At 62.5% G+C, this 19,811-nt stretch overlaps 2 protein-coding genes across 3 annotated transcripts in view; both read right to left on the minus strand.

The window, feature by feature from the left end:
- Nucleotides 1-4,561, minus strand: part of NOTCH4 (notch receptor 4) — a 19,128-nt gene extending 14,567 nt beyond the window's left edge. The window contains 3 exon segments of the mRNA XM_075071492.1: nt 254-522; nt 640-715; nt 4,454-4,561. Coding sequence (XP_074927593.1) covers nt 254-522; nt 640-715; nt 4,454-4,499 — 391 coding nt within the window. The 5' untranslated portion in view covers nt 4,500-4,561.
- A 259-nt stretch (nt 4,562-4,820) lies between these two features.
- On the minus strand, nt 4,821-15,765 carry ATF6B (activating transcription factor 6 beta). 2 transcript variants are annotated; one of them, XM_032763299.2, is made up of 16 exons: nt 15,644-15,765; nt 14,949-15,025; nt 14,656-14,737; nt 11,853-11,944; nt 11,613-11,754; nt 10,776-10,952; nt 10,470-10,657; nt 10,097-10,282; nt 8,798-8,889; nt 7,875-8,039; nt 7,693-7,800; nt 7,013-7,100; nt 6,702-6,772; nt 6,476-6,587; nt 6,251-6,335; nt 4,821-5,730 (listed from the first exon to the last, which is right to left on the minus strand). In XM_032763299.2, exons 1-16 carry the CDS (start codon nt 15,726-15,728, stop codon nt 5,495-5,497), a joined length of 1,986 nt encoding a protein of 661 aa, XP_032619190.1. In that variant the 5' UTR covers nt 15,729-15,765; the 3' UTR covers nt 4,821-5,494. The 2 variants fall into 2 exon arrangements, with proteins under 2 accessions (XP_032619190.1, XP_032619189.1); XM_032763298.2 differs by having other exon boundaries at nt 6,702-6,778; nt 15,644-15,764.
- Between the last annotated feature and the right edge of the window lie 4,046 nt (nt 15,766-19,811).

Consider the following 19,811-nt stretch of genomic DNA (forward strand, 5'->3'; position numbering starts at 1 on the left):
GGAGAGAACCCAGGAATCCTGGCTCCCAGCCCCCCCACTCTAACCCACCAGCCCCCATCCCCTCCCAGAGCTGGGGAGAGAACCCAGGAGTCCTGGCTCCCAGCCCCCCCGCTCTAACCCACCAGCCCCCACTCCTCTCCCAGGGCCGGGGTTAGAATCCAGGAGTCCTGGCTCCCAGCCCCCCCGCTCTAACCCACCAGCCCCCACTCCCCTCCCAAAGCCAGGGAGAGAACCCAGGCGTCTGGGCACCTACCTGTCCACCCTTCCATGCACAGGCACCGGTACTGGGCACTGGGCAGGCGCTGGCAGGTGCCGCGTTTCTGGCAGGGCGAGGGGAAGCAGGGGTCGCCCACGGCCCCCTGGCACTCGTCCCCGGTGAACCCTGGGGGGCAGGAGCAAGTGTAGATGGGGGGCTCCGAGGGGTGGAAGAGCTGGGGGAAGCAGGTGCCCCCATTCAGGCAGCGCCCAGGATGGCACGGGTCCTGGAACTGGCACAACTCCCCCACAAAGCTGGGAGGGCACCTGGGGAGAGAGAACCCAGGAGTCCGGTGAGGGGGGGAGGGAGTTAAGGCCCCCCCATTTCCCCTTCCCCCAAAACCCACCAACCGTCTCCCTCCCGCTGTGTTCCCCTCAACTCACAGACAGGAGCGGCTCCCATCGGGGTGTGCCAGGCAGGTGCCCCCATTCACACAGGGATCCTGGGTGCAGGCCAGACCTGGGTGGGGGGACAGACGGATGGGGGGGTCAGAACACCCACAGACATGGAGACCCCATCTCCCCGGCCCTCCTCCCCTACCCCACAGCCCTGGCTGTACCTTGCCCAGGGGTCCTTATCCCAGGATAATCCCCCTGTGCAGATGCCCTTATCCCAGGATAACGGGGCCAGTCCCCCTTTAGCTCCTTCCCCTACAGGGAGGGTTCCACACTGACCCCCAACCGGGGAATCTCCCCTCTAGCACAATCCCAGCCCACGGCCCAATGGGGACGGAGCAGCCAGCCCCACTATGGCCACAGAGAACCCAGGAGTCCTGCCAGACAGGGGGGCAGCTGTCTGGGGGGCGGAGGGTGCAGCATTTCTGTTAATTTGGTTTCCATTTGGAATATTGGGTGTGACGTAGCCCAGGGGAGCTTTACAATGGGACAGAAATTCCAGCCCATCGCCGAGGATCCAGCGTTCAAACGTGTCGCATCCGGCCGGGTTCGGATTTCAGATATTGCTCATCCTGGGCCGAGCACGTAGATCGCAGCCGAGTTTACGGGAGGCTTTTAATTTAACAGTACATAGAATCCGAAAACATGAAAATAACCTTCAAGTTCACAAATCCATTGTACTAACTGTGTAAATATTACAGCGTGAGACAAATGTAAATATGATATTTAATATTTTAATATGAACCATATTTGAAATAATCGTATATAAAATATATTGCAATATTATATGCCACAAATAGTATATTCAATATTTTAATATATCATAGATAATCTTCAACATAATAGATACATGGAATATTAACACAGCAGATCTATTTAATATTGATCTCGATGTGACTAGATCATATGAAATGTAAAATATAGAATTAATTTTAAGATTAGATTTTTATATTGACCATTTTAATGATACGTCTCTAATAGTGATTCTATGTACTATTCATTATAAGTGTAATTGTATATTCAATATTTAAATAACATCCTCAATCACACATACACATCTAATTCTGCATGATGAAGGCAATTTCAACATTACAGATATTTGCAACGCTAAGATGGTCTATATTAGCTCATATTGTCTATACCGGCTGTATTGCACGTTACAGAGCTGTAATGAAACGTTAACTCTGAATCTAGCCGTATATAGAGAGAGAACACGAAAGACGAAGCCCCTCGCTCTCCCCGCAGTGTTTGCCAGTCAGGATAAGCATGTCAGGAATGAACGACACTGCGCGTTAGCGTCCCCCAGGGGGGCGGTTTCCCAAGGCACCATTCACTGGCACTGCACCCAATAGCTCAGTCCAGCAGAGCGGGACAGCGGCTCATTCACATGCTGCTAGCAGTGGTGGTCACTAGGCCGTGTAAACGGAAGCAAAGTGACCTCCCCTGAGCACACGGACGCGACACAATTTTACCCGAGTGGAAGGAGCGGTTGGAAACAGCCTGACGGGCCTTTCCCAGCCGCCATGGCCCTCCCCCGCACCCCCCTCCCATCCCCTAGCATCTGCATTTTGAGATCTCTCTGTTTCTGTTCCCAGCTGGAGCCGAAAGCCAGGGGATCCTGAACAGTCACAGCCCTGCAGGCCCATTAGTGCATCGAGTCCGACCTGCTGTACGGCCCAGGCCTGAGAACGCTCCCGCCCCCGTTGCCCTGCCCCGCACAGACACACATCGCACTCAATACATCACCAGCTCCTTGGGCACAGGGCTGGCTGCGAGCAGGCACAGGGGATATTGCAGCCAGGAACTCGCCAGGGAAACACAACTTAGTGCCATTTCTTCTCCTGAGACCACCCAAGAACTGGCCACCGCTGCCCCCCACAACACTGGTGAAAGGCCCCTTTATCCTGGGACAAGGGTCCCACACTTGGGACTCTCCCAGGAGAGCAAAACCAGGAGGCCACGTGAGGCCAAGGCCGTTTAACCATCGGACACGGTCCTTCGCCAGCCAAGTGCCGCCCCCCCATCCAGCCTGTGATGCCAGCGTCCATCGCCCACCTGGGACCTCCTCAAAAACCAAGAGAACCCCAGAAAACCCACCGAGCTACCTCACAACCCTGCTGCTTTGCCATGGTGCCCGCAGGAGTCTCCTGCCAGTGCCCACGGCTGCCTTATGCCACCTGCCCAGGATCGCAGAGCCAAGAAAGGTGCCCGGGTGTTCAGCTCCAGGGGCGCAGGATCAACCCAGACGTCCTGGGTTTCAGGACCTCGAGGTGGCAGCTCTCACCATCCAGTGCAGGGGGGGGACACGGGCATCGGGACCCAGCATTAGACTCGCACTGCAACAACTCAAGGGGGGCTGGCTCCCGGGACTCCCAGACTCAGCCACTGGCCAAGTCACTCCTCTGTGCCTCAGTTTCCCCACCTGGACACTGGGGAGAATGAGCCCCACCTGCGTTATCAGGTGCTCGGAGCTGTACGGACAGAGACTCGGCACTTTACAAAGGAGGCCGGCATTTTAATCCCCATTGCCCAGATGGGGAAACTGAGGCACGAGGCAGGGAAAGGGACGTGACCAAGGTCACCCAGCACAGCGAACCCAGGCATCCTGGCTTCCAGCCCCTCCCCCTGGCACTAACCCACCAGACCCCACTCCCTTCCCAGAGCCAGGAGAGAACCCAGGAGTCCTGACACACTGGCCACTCCACCCCCCTTAATTACACAGCATTAATTACACCCCCTCCCCCGCATTGCCTTCACTCCTCTTGCTGCCCCTGGCGCCCGTTGTCCCCTCCCTCGCCTGCCTTGGCACCGGCTTCCTCTGCCCATTAATTAACTTCGTTTCCTTCGTTCCCATTAATTCCCTCTCACCCGCTCCCCCATGCAATTAAACTCCCACCCGTCAATTCTTTCATCTGCATTCACTAACCGGCAATAATTGCAGGCGGGGGCGCGGGCACCCCCCGTCCTGTCGCTACCTGTCCACCCCCGCTAACGAACGGGCACCAATTATCCCCTCCACCCCCCGCAGCCTTTTAATTCTTTATTAATCCAATCCGGCATCGGCCTGCGCCTAACCCCCCCGCCCCCCCCCCGGCCACCGCGTCCTGCCTCCCCCCTCCCTCCCAGTTCCTTTGTTCCCGACTCTGAATCTGTCCAGCGGCAATCCGGACTCGGGAGGGGTTCCGGGGGGGGGTGGCGCTGAGCGTGGGAATCGGTTGGGGGGGAGAAGCGATCACCCCCACTACATACACAAGTGGTGCCAGCCGGGCACAGACACACATGGACACACACACACGGTGCCAGCTGGGCACATACACACACACATACACACGGTGCCAGCCAGGTACATACACACAGACACACACACACAGTGCCAGCTGGGTACACAGACACGGTGCCAGGCGGGTACACACAGACATACACGGTGCCAGCCAGGCGTACACACACACACACACACAGGGTGCCAGCCGGATACACACAAACACACGCACAGTGCCAGCCGGGTACACATACACACACACACAGGGTGCCAGCCGGGTACACATACACACACACACAGGGTGCCAGCCGGGTACAAACACACAGGGTGCCAGCCGGGTACAAACACACACACACACACACAGGGTGCCAGCCGGGTACAGACACACACACACGGGGTGCCAGCCAGGTACAGACACACACACAGGGTGCCAGCCGGGTACAAACACACAGGGTGCCAGCCATGCCCACCCCCAGGCAGCAGGTGTCCAGTCAAGCCAAGGGGCTCCCGGGGAGGCCTCCCCCCCGTGCGTTCCCCTTGTACCTTGGGCCAGAGGCGGCAGCAGCAGCAGCATCAGCAGCGGCCCCATCGCTGAGCGCGGAGCCCCCCAGCCTTGAGCCCACGCCCCCCCCCGGCCATTGTCCAGAGCTTCCTGAGCCCACAATGTAGGGAGGGACCTGCGACCCGCCCTCTTCCTGCCCCCCACCCCGCCGGCCCGACGCTCCCAGGAGACGGACCCTGCAGCAGAGCGACTGGCAGGGCCAGAGCGGGGTGCGGGGGTCACCCCAGCCGGCCGGGCTGCCCCATGCCCCAAGATGGCCCCAGGTGTGGGGGTCACCCTCCCCCACCTGCCCAGACTGGGGCCCCGCTGGATTTGGGGGTCCCCCCCCCAGGACAGGAGCCAGGCGGGTCACAGTCACCTCTCGCTTTTATTTATAGCTGTTAAAAAAGCCCCCAGGCCAGGATCTGGCTGGGGGGGCCCTGTGGGGGGGAGCCCCCCCAGTCCCTCATCATGGCCCCCTCAGTCTATAAATATCCACAGGGGAAGATAGTGCAGTACAGGGGTAGGGGGGCAGGATCCCCCCCCCGAGGGGAATGGGAGCAGGTACTAGCATGGGGGGGTGGGGGGGACAGCCTGTCTGGGTCTCCCCCAGGGGCGGGGCTAAGTGCTGCCTCATGTGGGAGGGGTGGTCACTAAGGGGGCAGGGCCAGCCCTCACCCAGGGGGAAGGGGCAGTGCCTGAGGGGGCGGGGCTAGGCTCATGGAGAGGAGGGGTTCTCTGAAAGGGGCGGGGTTAATGCTGGTCAGGTGGGAGGAGCTATCCTCAAGGGCAGGATGAGCCTCAACAAAGGCGGGGCTGTTACCAATAGGGGCAGGGCTAGCCACATGTAGGCGTGGCCATTGCCAAGATGGCATATCGGGGGCCAGGCGAGGGCCAGGTGGGCTTGGCTGTCACCAAGGGGTGTGACCAGCCATGGGTGGGCGTGGCCCTCCCTGAGGGGCATGGCTAACCTGGGTGGGCGTGGCTCCCGTGGAGGGGCGTGGCTAGGCTGGGTGGGCGTGGCTCCCGTGGAGGGGGCGTGGCTAGCCCTCGCCCTGCTCCCCGAGGTAGAAGGTGCGGGGGCGCCGGGCGGAGCGCAGGGGGCCCCGGCCTGGGCGGGGCGGAACCAAGGGTGCCTGGGTGCGGTTGTCGGGCGCTGGGGGGCGGCGCAGGGAGGGCGGCACCGTGGAGCTCTTGATGTGGATCACACGTGTATCCATCACCTCGCAGTCGATCTGCATCATCACCTCGAAGCCCCTCGACGCATTGTACAGGCTCTCTGAGGAGAGACGGGGGTCAGCCCGGCGCCGGGATGCAGCTGGCTCTGGGGCAAGGCATGTGATACAGGGACCCCTCTCCCGGTGCTGGGACGCGGCTGGCTCTGGGGCGGGGCTGGCTCTGGGGCAGGGCGGGTGATACGGGGACCCCTTGCCCGGTGCCGGGACACGACTGGCTCTGGGGAGGGGCCGGCTCTGGGGTGGGGCGGGTGATACGGGGACCCCTCGCCCGGTGCCGGGACGCGAGTGGTTCTGGGGCGGGGCTGGCTCTGGGGCAAGGCGGGTGATACAGGGACCCCTCGCCCAGCGCTAGGATGTGACTGGCTCTGGGGTGGGGCGGGTGATACAGGGACCCCTCACCCGGCGCTGGGACGTGACTGGCTCTCGGGTGGGGCCGGCTCTGGGGCGGGGGGGGTGATACAGGGACCCCTCACCCGGCACCGGGACGCGAGTGGCTCTGGGGCAGAGCGGGGCGGGGGGCCGGTTATCGCGGTTCCCGAGCACGGGGACCCAGGGCCGTACCATTCAGCGCCATGGCCGGCATCACCAGCGACATCTTGGGCCGGGTGGTTTTGTTGTGGCTGATGGCCGGGAGCAGGAGGTGATCCTGGGGCCGGGAGACAGACAGACCAGAATGAGAGACAGACAAACAGAGTGCCCCCTGCTGCCCCCCCGCTCCCTACTGCCCCCCACTCCGATCCCTGCTGCTCCCCTGCCCCGCCCTGCTGCTCCAGCCCCCCGGCTCACCCTCCGGAAGGACACCACGTAGAAGGTGTCCTCCCGCCGGTCGATGGCGTCCATGAAGTGGTGCTCCGTGCGGTCGGGGCGCTGGTAGACCTGTAGCTCGCTCAACGAGTCTCTGAAACCGGAGACGGGCGTCAGGGAACAGGGTCTGTCCCTGCGGGGGGCGCCGGCCCCGATCCGGGCACAGGGCAGGGCCTGGCTGGCTTTGCGGGTATCGGGGGCCCCTTACCTCTCTGGGTGTTCGGGGGGGCTGGCTGGGACATATCGCGACGGGCTGGGTGCCTCCCTCTGCGGCGACTCCTGTGACTGAGATCGGGAAGAAGGTCAGTGGGGGGCACCGGGGAACCCCCACAACAGCCCAGCAAAGGTTGGCACTTGGCACCCCCAGAGAATTGTGGGTAAAACCACCCAGGATTCTGGGTAACGCCCTGTGGGCTGGGCAGCTCCCAGCCGCCCCTCCCTGCAGTCCAGACAAGACAGACTTGGCTCCTCCCCCAGTGGGTGGAGCCACCCTGGCTTGCTCGGCCCCTCCGGCCTCACCTGATTGGCCCGTGGCTTGCGGGCCTGCAGGGGCTTCCTGCGGTTGATCTGGTGCCGACGCACCCAGCCGCTGAGCTCGTCCGCCAGCCTGGGGGACAAAGCAGGAGGGGGAGGGTTAAAGTGGGACTTAGGGGCGGTGCCTGGGGGACTGTGGGACAGGTTACCCACAATGCCTCACAGCCAGGGCTCTATTCATGTGTGCACAGGACCAGGGGCGGCTCCAGGCCCCAGCACGCCAAGCGCGTGCCTAGGGCAGCAAGCCATGGGGGGCGCGCTGCCAGTTGCCGTGAGGGTGGCAGGCAGGTTGCCTTCGGCAGCACGCCTGTGGGAGGCCCGCCGAATCCGCAGGACCGGGGACCTCCCGCAGGCAAGCCGCTGAAGGCAGCCCGCCTGCCGTGCTGGGGCGGCAAAATACCTTGAGCCGCCCCTGTACAGGACTAAAGAGGGTGCTCCCCAGAGGAACTAGGGGATCCGTTACCCATAATTCCTCACTGCAGCAGCTCTGCTACTGCCCATCCAAGGGCAGTTTGCAGAGGTTTCTGGGAGATGTTATTCACAATCCCTTACCCAGGGGGGCCCTGCCCATTGGCAGCCCCCAGGGGATTGTGGGATATGTTACGGACAGTCCCCGCGCGGGGCCCTTTCCCAAGGGTCAGGCCGGAGGGGTGCGGGGAACCCACCGCAGCGACTCGGTGCGGTTGAAGTGGCGGCAGTCGGACGCCAGGAACAGCTTGTCCAGGTCCCGCAGCATCAGGTCCTTCATGCCGGAGAGGGCGGCCGTGATGTTCCTGTGGGAGCAGAGAGCAGCGTCACCGGGGACTTTGGGAGTCCACGGGGGTGGGGGAGCCCCTTGTGCTCTTACCTGAACCTGGTCTTGCTCACGCTGGCAGGGGCCAGCTCCTCCCTCAGCTCCCCTGGCTCCTCTTTCGGCGGCTGTTCCACCACACCCAGCAGGTGCCGACGGCTCTGCCCGGCCCCCGCCCCCTGGCTGGGCAGCACCGTCTCCACAGCCTTCTGCTCGCTGATGCTGCGGGGGAGGAAGGGGTCAGACAGGCCAGGCTGCTCCCAGGGAAGAGTGGGACACATTACCCACAATCCCCTGCAGTCAGGAGTGTAATGGGGGGCTAAGAGGGAGCTACTGCGGGATGCTGGGACACGTTACCCACAATCCCCTGCAGGCAGGCAGTGCGATACAGGGGCTCAGAGGGCAGCTCCTGGGGGATGCTGAGACATGTTACCCACAATCCCCTGCAGGCAGGCAGTGCGATACACCGGCTCAGAGGGCAGCTCCTGGGGGATGCTGAGACATTACCCACAATCCCCTGCAGGCAGGCAGTGCGATACAGGGGCTCAGAGGGCAGCTCCCGGGGGATGCTGAGACACGTTACCCACAATCCCCTGCAGGCAGGCAGTGCGATACAGGGGCTCAGAGGGCAGCTCCTGGGGGATGCTGAGACATTACCCACAATCCCCTGCAGGCAGGCAGTGCGATACAGGGGCTCAGAGGGCAGCTCTCGGGGGATGCTGAGACACGTTATCCACAATCACCTGCAGGCAGGCAGTGCGATACAGGGGCTCAGAGGGCAGCTCCCGGGGGATGCTGGGACACGTTACCCACAATCCCCTGCAGGCAAGCAGTGCGATACAGGGGCTCAGAGGGCAGCTCCTGGGGGATGCTGAGACATGTTACCCACAATCCCCTGCAGGCAGGCAGTGTGATACAGGGGCTCAGACGGAGCTCCCGGGGGATGCTGAGACATTACCCACAATCTCCCAGGGCTTCACCTGACGGGCCCGAAGTTGAAGGCGATGAAGAGCAGCACGACCATGACGCAAACGACCTTCCGGTTCCCAGGGCTGAACTTCAGCTCCCTGCTCTGGAGACGAAGGGGGCAAGGGGGTGTCAGAATGGTATGGTCTGAGCGAAACCAGCCTCCCAACTAGAGCTGCCTCCCCCCAATATCATAATGGTACATCCCAGCCAAAGGCAGAACTCCCCTTCCAAACCAGGCAGCCATGATGGTATGTCCCACCAACTTCCCCCCAATATCATAATGGTACATCCCAGCCAAAGCTTTCCCCCCTACAATGGTATGTCCCACTGACTCCCCTCCGCCTAAATTGCTCTCATAAAGGAACATCCTACCAGAGATAGACACACCCCCCTCCCCACTATAATGGACCCTCCTAACAGGGAACACAATTTTCCTGCTCCCCGCACCGTTCCTATCATAATGGAACACCCCTCCAAAAGTTTGGTGTCCCCTACCCTAGGGGTGCTAATGGAATGTCCCAATGGGACGGCCTAAACTCCCCTTTTACAAGGAATATAATGGTACATCCCTAAAGGTTCTCAATCTCCCTCTCTCCAGAGATCATAATGGAATCTCCCAGGACACACCTCTAATGTACTTCTCCAGAAATTTTCCCTCTCACACAGTGGAGCTAATGGAACATCCCAGGAGGAGCCTTCACAATCCCTTCCCCTCTCAGGGGCCATAGCACCCTCCCCTGCCCCACAGATGACAATGGAATGTCCCACAAGGGGGTTGCTCCCTTCTCCCTCCACATGGGCCACAATGGAACATCCCAAAAAACAGACAATATGAACAGCTCCCCTACCCAAGGGATCACAGTGGGACATCCCAGCTCTGAGGGGGGAGGGATTTAGAATGTACCATTATGAACTCTCCAAGGGGAAGGAGGAAACAGCACCTTGCAGGGATGTACCACTATGGTCCTGTTCCGCCTGCTACTAGATATACCACCATGACCCCGGGGGGGGGGGGGTATGGGATTGTACCACTATGATCATTAAATGGGGGGAGCACCTTACAGCTGAAATGTACCATTATGATGGGGGGAGGCAGATACTGTGGCTGCAAGAATGTACCATTATGACATGAGGAGCAGCTTGGTGTTGGAATGTACCATTATGATCCCTGCATGAGGGGAGAGAGCTGATTGCTGGGATATACCATTATGCTACCAATGGGGGTTAGATATTTACTGCCAAGATATACCATGGCGGGGGTATGCTTGGTGTTGGAATGTACCATTGTGTCACCCGCAGGGGGCGCTCACCTCGCCCAGGACGCAGTCCAGCCGGCGCCGCAGCAGGGCGTTCTCCCGCCGGAGCCGCTCGTTCTCGGCCAGCGCCTCCCGCAGGCGGCACTCCAGCCCCTGCAGGTACTCCTTCTTCTTCCGGCGCGACTGGCAGGCCGACTCCCGGTTCTTGATCATCCGCTGCTGCCGCTTCAGCACCTTCACCTGGGGGCGGGGGCAGGCAGAAAGGGGGGGCTGTGGGTCAGCAGTGTGGAGCACGGAGGGGGCTGGGCTAGCAGGGGCTGCGGGTCGGGAGTGAGGGGCCCTGGCAGAGCTCTGGGGGAGCCCAGGGCTGGGCTAGCAGGGGCTGCGGGTCGGGAGTGAGGGGCACCAGCCGCAGTCTGTTACTCACGTCAATCTCCGGGTTGCAGGGTCCGAGCTGGCTTGGGGCTGGGACGATGGTTTTGGCCTCGGGTTTGGGGGCGCTGGGGGGGAGCCTGGCCGGGGGGCCCTCCTTCCCCGGGGGCTGGACCTTGAGGAGCCCCGAGAGCGGGAGGTGCAGGAGGTCACTCTGGGAGATGACGACAGACGGTGCTGGGACTGCAGGGAGGGACGTGGGTCAGTGTCCCCCACACGCACGAGCCCCATGTCCCCGCCCCGAGCCAGCCAATGGCTGCCCTGGGGCGCCCCCTTGAGGGCCCAGCCCCGGGCCCCGTACCTGTGATGGCCGGCTTGAGGGGCTGGGGCTGGGCTCCCGGCACCGTCTGCAGGAGGATGGTGGGGCTGGGGGTGGCCGTGGGCTGCACCGGGACAGTGGCCACCACCACCGGCTTTGGCTGGATGGGCGGCTTCCGGCTCAGGATCGACTCAGCCTTGATGGGAGTCACCGGCTTCCCTGCAAGAAATGCAATGTACTTCCCCCAGCGCCTCCACCCCAGCCAGCCCCTCGCCCCGCTCCCCCCACAGCCAACCCCTCGCCCCGCTCCCCCCACAGCCAACCCCTCACCCCGCTCCCCCCACAGCCAGCCCCACAGCCAACCCCTCACCCCGCTCCCCCACCGCCTCTCTACCCTGCTTCCCCCCACAGCCAGCCCCTCACTCAACACCCCCCTACCCTGCTCCCACCCCACAGCCGGTCCCTCACCCCGCTCCACCAGTGCCCCGCTCCCTCGCTCCCCCCACAGCCAGCCCCACAGCCAGCCTCTCGCCCCACTCCCCCAGTGCTCCCCTACCCTGCTCCTCCTCACAGCCAGCCCCACAGCCAGCCCCTCACCCTGCTCCCCCCACAGTCAGCTCCTCACCCCACTCCCTCAGTCCCCCCCTACCCCGCTCCTACTCACAGCCAGCCCCTCACCCTGCTCCCCCAGCGCCCCCTGCTGGCCAGGCCTGAACTCACCAGAGCCCCTCCCCCACAGCCAGCCCCACAGCCAGCCCCTCACCTCGCTCCCCCCACAGCCAGCCTCTCACCCTGCTCCCCTACCACCCCCTAAAGGCCAGACCTAGAGTCACCACAGCCCCTCCCCCACAGCAGACTCTACCCTTCGGCGCTGGTTACCTGGCACGGTCTGTGTCTCTGGCGCTGGCAGAAGGCTGATCTGGACAGTGCCAACTGGGGGGGCCAGGACGTCTCCAAACATGCAGGGTGGGGTCGGGGGGTGCTCAGCTTTCACTCCCATCACGTCGTCCGGGCTTGCAGCCTGGGGGGAGCCACAGCTGAGTGTCGGGGCTGGGGAGGGGGGCACAGAGCTGAGTGCGGGGGCTGGGGACATCTCCCAGGCAAAAGGGGGGCACGTACCTGTCTCGGGGGGTCGGGGGTCATGGAGAGGATGGAGGAGTCTGAGCTGTGGGAGGAAGCGGGGGACATGGGCTCGGACTTCACCTGGAGGTCTGTGCGGGGGATGGAAAGGGGTTAGAAAATAGTCCTTCATCGATATCCCTCCTCTCCCAACGTCCACCTACCCCAAGGCAGCCTCACTGCACAGATATCCCTCCGCTCCCTACGTACACCCATCTGAGGGCAGCCCGATTCACAGATATCCCTCCGCCCCCTACGTCCACCTGGCCAGGGCAGCCTCAATGCACAGATATCCCTCTGCCCCCTACGTCCACCTGCTCCAGGGCAGCCCGATTCACAGATATCCCTCTGCCCCCTACGTCCACCTGCTCCAGGGCAGCCCCACTGCACAGATATCCCTCCGCTCCCTACGTCCACCCACCTGAGGGCAGCCCGATTCACAGATCTCTCTCCACCCCCTACGTCCACCTGGCTAGGGCAGCTCCACTGCACACAGATATCCCTCTGCCCCCTACATCCACCCACCCGAGGACAGCCCAATTCACAGATCTCTCTCCATCCCCTACATCCACCTATTCCAGGACAGCCCAATTCACAGATCTCTCTCCATCCCCTACGTCCATCTGGCCAGGGCAGCCTCAATGCACAGATATCCCTCTGCCCCCTACGTCCACCTGCTCCAGGGCAGCGCCACTGCACACAGATATCCCTCCACCCCCTACGTCCACCCGCCCGAGGGCAGCCCCACTGCACATAGATATCCTTCCTCCCCCTATGTCTACCCACCCGAGGGCAGCTCCACTGCACAGATATCCCTCCGCCCCCAACGTCCACCTGCTCCAGGGCAGCGCCACTGCACACAGATATCCCTCTGCCCCCTACGTCCACCCGCTCGAGGGCAGCCCCACTGCACCATAGATATCCCTCCACCCCCTATGTCCACCCACCCAAGGGCAGCCGCACTGCACAGATATCCCTATGCCCCCAACGTCCACCTGGCCAGGGAAGCCCCAATGCACAGATATCCCTCCGCCCCCTACGTCCACCTGCCCCAGGGCAGCCCCACTGCACAAATATCCCTCCGCCACCTACGCCCACCTGCCCCAGGGCAGTGCCAATGCACAGATATCCCTCTGCCCCCTACGTCCACCTGCCCCAGGGCAGTCCTACTGCACAGATATCCCTCCACCCCCTACGTCCACCCGCCCGAGGACAGGCCGATTCACAGATATCTCTCCACCCCCTACATCCACCTGGCCAGGGCAGCCTCAATGCACAGATATCCCTCCGCCCCCTACATCCACCTGCTCCAGGGCAGCCCCACTGCACACAGATATCCCTCTGCCCCCTATGTCCACCCACCCGAGGGCAGCCCCACTGCACCATAAATATTCCTCCATCCCCTATGTCCACCCACCCGAGGGCAGCCCCACTGCACAGATATCCCTCCGCTCCCTACGTCCACCCACCTGAGGGCAGCCCGATTCACAGATATCTCTCCACCCCCTACGTCCACCTGGCCAGGGCAGCTCCACTGCACACAGATATCCCTCTGCCCCCTACGTCCACCTGCTCCAGGGCAGCCCGATTCACAGATCTCTCTCCATCCCCTATGTCCACCTGGCCAGGGCAGCCTCAATGCACAGTTATCCCTCTGCCCCCTACGTCCACCTGCTCCAGGGCAGCCCGATTCACAGATCTCTCTCCATCCCCTATGTCCACCTGGCCAGGGCAGCCTCAATGCACAGTTATCCCTCTGCCCCCTACGTCCACCTGCTCCAGGGCAGCCCCACTGCACAGATATCCCTCCGCTCCCTACGTCCACCCACCTGAGGGCAGCCCGATTCACAGATCTCTCTCCACCCCCTACGTCCACCTGGCTAGGGCAGCTCCACTGCACACAGATATCCCTCTGCCCCCTACATCCACCCACCCGAGGACAGCCCAATTCACAGATCTCTCTCCATCCCCTACATCCACCTATTCCAGGACAGCCCAATTCACAGATCTCTCTCCATCCCCTACGTCCATCTGGCCAGGGCAGCCTCAATGCACAGATATCCCTCTGCCCCCTACGTCCACCTGCTCCAGGGCAGCGCCACTGCACACAGATATCCCTCCACCCCCTACGTCCACCCGCCCGAGGGCAGCCCCACTGCACATAGATATCCTTCCTCCCCCTATGTCTACCCACCCGAGGGCAGCTCCACTGCACAGATATCCCTCCGCCCCCAACGTCCACCTGCTCCAGGGCAGCGCCACTGCACACAGATATCCCTCTGCCCCCTACGTCCACCCGCTCGAGGGCAGCCCCACTGCACCATAGATATCCCTCCACCCTCTAAGTCCACCCACCCAAGGGCAGCCGCACTGCACAGATATCCCTACGCCCCCAACGTCCACCTGGCCAGGGAAGCCCCAATGCACAAATATCCCTCCGCCACCTACGCCCACCTGCCCCAGGGCAGCCCCACTGCACAAATATCCCTCCGCCCCCTACATCCACCTGCTCCAGGGCAGCCCCACTGCACACAGATATCCCTCTGCCCCCTATGTCCACCCGCCCGAGGGCAGCCCCACTGCACCATAAATATTCCTCCACCCCCTATGTCCACCCACCCGAGGGCAGCCCCACTGCACAGATATCCCTCCACCCCCTACGTCCACCTGCCCCAGGGCAGCCCCACTGCAGAAATACCCCTCCGCCACCTACGTCCACCTGCCCCAGGGCAGCCCCATTGCACAGGTATCCCTCAGCCCCACCTCACCATCTGTCCCAAATGTTGGGGGAACCTGGACTCACCCGGGAAGAGGCTGGTTGGCATCTGGTCCCACGGCGGCTCTGGGGGGCTGGTGTCCATGCCCAGGTCGAAACCGTTGTCAAACTGCAGGAGGAAGGGGAGAGATGAGGGGTGAAGTGGAGGGTCACCTGTGTATCTCTTCGGGGCCCAATCTGGCAGCCCCCAGGGTACAGAGGGCCCTGCTCTGAGGGGGAGCTGGGGCCCTTCTGCCAGAGCAATGGGTAATGGGGGTGCTATGGAGCAGGTGGGTCACAGGGGCACCCCCCAGGCAGGGTAGGGTGAGAGAAGGGCTCACCAACACACTGGGCTCCAGGCAGGGGAAGAGGGCGGCGGGCTCCTCCCCATCATCCAGGCAGCTGTAGAGAGCAGCATCTGGGGGCGGGAAACAAGCAGGGCAGTCAGTCCCACTGCTCCAGGCCCCTCCCCCTGCAGTACCCAGCCCCTCCCACTCTTCCAGGACCCCGCAACCCTCCCGAGTACCCAACCACACCCCTTCGGCACCCCTCCCCTCCAGTATCCAGCCCCTCCCCATTCCCTGCAGGCCCCCCTCCAGTACCTGCTCCTCCCCCTGACCCCCCCCCTGCCCCCCTCCCTCCACCATGCCCCTCCCCTCCCACAGGCCCTCCACCAGCCCCACCCCCCACCCTCCCGCAGCCCACCCCCCCCCCCCCCCCCCCCCCCCCCCCCTCTCCCCCACCCCCCCTCTCTCAGTCCCACCACGGCACCAGCCCCTTCCCCTCACGCAGGCACCTCCCCCTCCAGTACAGCCCCTCCCCTTCTGCCAGGCCCCTCCCCTACCAGGTACCAGCACCCTCCCCTCCTGCAGGCCCCTACCCCTTCAGGCCATCAACCTCCCCCTCCTCATCTGCACACAGTGTACACACCACGCTCTCTCCCTCCTGCAGGCCGCGCCCCCTGAGCGTCTCCAGCCCTTCGCCCCACCACGCTCCTGCCATTCAGACCCCTGGCCCCGCCCCCGGCCCCGCCCACCCCAGTCCTCGCTGCTCAGCAGGTTGTCGGCCAGGAACCGGGCCGAGTCGCGGAGCACCAGCAGCTCCGGGGCCACGGCCGCCATCTTCCCCCGGCCCCGCCCCCTCCGGCTGCCATGACAACCGTCCCACCCAATCGCAGCGCCGAATCGGCGCGCGCCAGCCAATCACAGCACGCGGGAGGCGGGGTCAGGACGAGATCGGCCAACGGGAAAGCGACTTCCGCTCCGGTCTTCGGGAATGGGCGTGGCCGCGGAAGCATGGCGAGAGTGGCGCACGCGCGGAACGGGGATACTGGGGCGGAGCGCAGCACGGCGCATGCGCACAGGGCGGGAGCCCCTCACTGCGCCCGCCTGAGTTGGACAAGCCTGAGACGCGTCTGCGTGTTTGGAGACAGCGACGCGCATGCGCGAAGCGGGGTGGACGAGCGGCACGTGCACAGGTCTCCGAAGGGCGCATGCGTAGCTTTGAGACTCACACGACCCCTTCCAGGTCCCCCGCCATGCCCGTGCTACGCGTGCGCAGCAGCGCGCTGCCTCCTGGGATATGTAGTTCCGGGCCCCTTAAAGGGCCAGTAGCGCCTCATGCCCCAGGCCGGCTCCCAGAGTGACTCAGCCGCCCCTGCAGCCTCGTTCCCGCCTGCCCAGGCCCCAGCTAGAGGCTAGAGCGGGTGAGTGAGGTCACAGCCTGCTGTGATGTCATCAACATCCCATATGCTGACATCACACTATGCCACCAACACAAATGGTGATGTCATAAGGCTGCATGACATCATCAGCTCACCTCCTAGAGGGGACAGGCCCCTGCCCCATTCCTGCCCCCCTGAGCCAGCCGGTCCCTGCCATGGGGCCGGGTGGGAGCCAGCACCCCCCAGAGGGGACAGGCCCCTGCCCCATTCCCTGCCCCCCTGAGCCAGCCAGTCCCCGCCCTGGGGCCGGGTGGGAGCTGCCGCCCCCTAGAGGGGACAGGCCCCTGTCCCATTCCCTGCCCCCCTGAGCCAGCCAGTCCCTGCCCTGGGGCCGGGTGGGAGTCGGCACCCCCGAGAGGGGACAGGTCCCTGCCCCATTCCCCGCCCCCCTGAGCCAGCCAGTTAGCCTCCCCCTCGAGACCGGAGTCCTGCTCAAGCCTCCCCACACAGAACCCAGAGTCTGCTCCTTGGCGTGCTGTCTGTCTCGCCTCCCTGCTCCTCCCCCGTCAGCTGTGCCCCTTGCCCCTCACCCACGGCGGGGCGCGACTGGGAGGATCAGCTGCTCGTGCCGCTCTCGCCTCCCCCCGCCCCCCTTGTCTTGCTATCACTCGGGAGATCCCCGTAGCGCCATCTCCGCCTCGATAGCCAGCGCCACGTGTGGGAGGGGCCAGCCCGCCCCCCCCGCCACAAGGAAAGGGGGGGGATCCTGCTGCCTCGATCATGTAACAAAGCACTCCAGATTGGGGGGCAGGCGCGATGGGGCGGCGCGCAGCCCAATCCCCTACCTGGCGCCGGGAGTTGACCGAAGTAGATGGTGCTGGGGGCTACCGCATGGGGGGCCGGGTGCAGCTGGGGGAGTCTGGGGCACCAAGTTGGGGCCGCAGAGGGGTGCATGGACGGGTGGAAGGGCGGTTGGGGATGGCAGAGGGGTGGATTGGGGATGGGGAATGGGGCGGAAGGGGGCCGGGGTTCTGGGTGTCAAGGGTTGGGGGGTATTGTACCCAGCTGGCAAGACCAGGGGGGAGGGAACAGGAGTGGAACCCTGGGCCAGGGCAAGATGGGGGTTAAGGGGGGCGAACTCGTTACCCCCTAATTCAGGGAGTGTGACCAGGTTGTGGGGCAGATGCAGTTTTTGGGGGGCTGTTACTCCTAAATTCAGGCAGGGAGAAGTGCCTAGACCGACACCCGGGAGACAGGGTAAGTGTCATCTAGTTCCCTTCTTGAGCAGGGCACTGCGCGCTGGGTGGCGGGGTAGAACCCACAGGCGCTTCCGATGGCTGTCGGGGGGGGGGGGGGCTAGCAGGGCGCCGCTGAAGACTACATTTCCCAGAATCCTGCTCTCCTTCCCCTTTGTGCCCTGCTTATCGTCCTGCAGTACAGTCAGCGCCACGCTGGTGGTGCCAGCATGTGCGACTGTCATGTGGTTGCGTGGGCGCCCGCGGACAGAGGGGAGGGTACGTGGGGGCATCGAGGCTGGAGGGAATCGAGGGGGGAGGGGGCTGGGAAGCTGGGATTGCGGGTGTGGAAAAGGGGTGCGTTTTGCCGCCGCATCTCACCCCTCAATGGGTCTCGCCTTCTCCTAGCAGCTTGCCCTATGTGGGCGCAGATCGCCTCGACTCTGCTCGGGGACACCTGGGGGCCCCTTGCCCCGCCGCCAAGCGCGCAGGGACCTAAGTAAGTGCACCCCTGTCTCGTGTGTGGACCTGTCATAGGCTGCACCGCAGCCCTGGAAGCGAATCTGGTTCCTGTGGGTCCCCTCTCGCTGTAACTTCGCAGTCGGCCCCGAAGATCCCAGTTTGCACCGAAATCCCTCTCTGCTGTCCAGGAAAGCTGCTCCGTACCACAAAGTACCCATGCCCCTTGTCTGCAACACCCCAGCTTCTTGTTCCCATGGTTGCCTCCAACATGTGCCCTGATCCTCACTGGATACGCCGTTCTATCAGCCCGAAACTCCCCATTCTCCCATAGATTATTCTAATTGCTGACCCACGACAATTTCCCTGGTACTAGTAGTCCCTTTTCCCACCCAATTCATGCCATGTAAGCACTCCACCAGCATTCCCTTATGAGTCACCCTAACAAGGAGAAGCCCGACTGGCTGGATCCTAAGGTCAATCACCCCAAACATCCTCACGCGTCCCTACGCTCACCCCAAATCCCTTATCTGTCCTTTACCAATATTAGCTATCTGTCCCCCATTGTGGCCTTAGCATTTCCCTGCACTCCCAGTTTTCACCATTTTGTTCCTCCAATTTTTCCTCCCTGATTTGTGAGGGCCCTTTGTTACACTCTAGAGTCATGGATTGTGACCCCCGCATATTCTCCTATCTATGGCTAGAGATCCTCTCTTTCTGAACCTCCATAAAATTCTCCATATTCATAAGGGTACTTCCTGACGTCTACCCCACCCCATCCAGCAGTCTTCTTTCGGAGATTCTCCTTTCTGCACCTCAATATCTGAAGCTGTTCCCAGATCCTTAACATCTTTTGGGCCACTGTTGTCTGCATGCTATTCTGTACCATACCTGTCATATTTGGGGAGCCCCTGTTCCAATCCTCACAATGACCTACATCTCCAGACCTTGTTGGTTTCCATCTGTGTGTAGGACTCTGATTTGTGCTCGTCCTGCACACAATATGCCTCCTAATCTCTGGGTTTCCAATCTGCACCCCAAATCGCTCCAATTTGCAAATGCAACCACTGCGGGTCGTTGTAATGCAAGCCCCTCATAGTCCTGCCACATTCCTGGAATTACTCCGTCTAGATACCGAAACGCCTCTTGTCTGTCTTGCATGCACCCCAGCTATGTTCAGCTGCTTCAGGTGCTAGCTCCTAGCACCCCCACATAGATTGTGAGTTTCTGCTGCCCCCAATACTATTGGGGAGACATCATTGAGAGACTGGATTTGGGTGCCGCCTATCCAAGTAACTCCTTAGGCCACTTCTTTCTTCCCCATAGGTAATAAGAAAATAACTATCCCCGGCATGGTTGGCTCCGTTGACTCTATCCCCAAGGCACACTACCGCTCCCAGCAACGGGGGGCACCAGGCGAGCTCGCGTCTGATGGCATCACATGATGGTGGTGGGGCGGCCAATGACGTGTATCTGCGAAATCCTCAGATCACAGACAGCGTGGCAGCGGAGCGGATGGACCCGAGAACCGCACCCTCCGACGCGTCGCACTGTATGCGCGCCAATAGGAATTTACGAGAAGGCACTCGAGAGCTAAGTTATTCGTATGGCCTACTTGGCATAAGGTGCATTCTGAGTGCGAGGTTTCTTGAGTTGGCTTGGAGCTTCTAGGGAACTGGGTGCGGGGGAGGGGGGGCGAAGAATGGGGCAAGGCCGTCCTCTGGGGGTGCTGGCTGTCACCGCGCAGGCATGGACGCTTAGGGGGAGGCAGGGATGTTCCCTGTAGGGCACGCCTCACCCGGCCGCAGGCGGACTGGCTTGGCTACAGTGGGGGGGGAAGGGGAGAG

This window comes from Chelonoidis abingdonii, chromosome 12 (assembly GCF_003597395.2).
Source record: "Chelonoidis abingdonii isolate Lonesome George chromosome 12, CheloAbing_2.0, whole genome shotgun sequence".
Classification (NCBI taxonomy): Eukaryota; Metazoa; Chordata; order Testudines; family Testudinidae; genus Chelonoidis; species Chelonoidis abingdonii.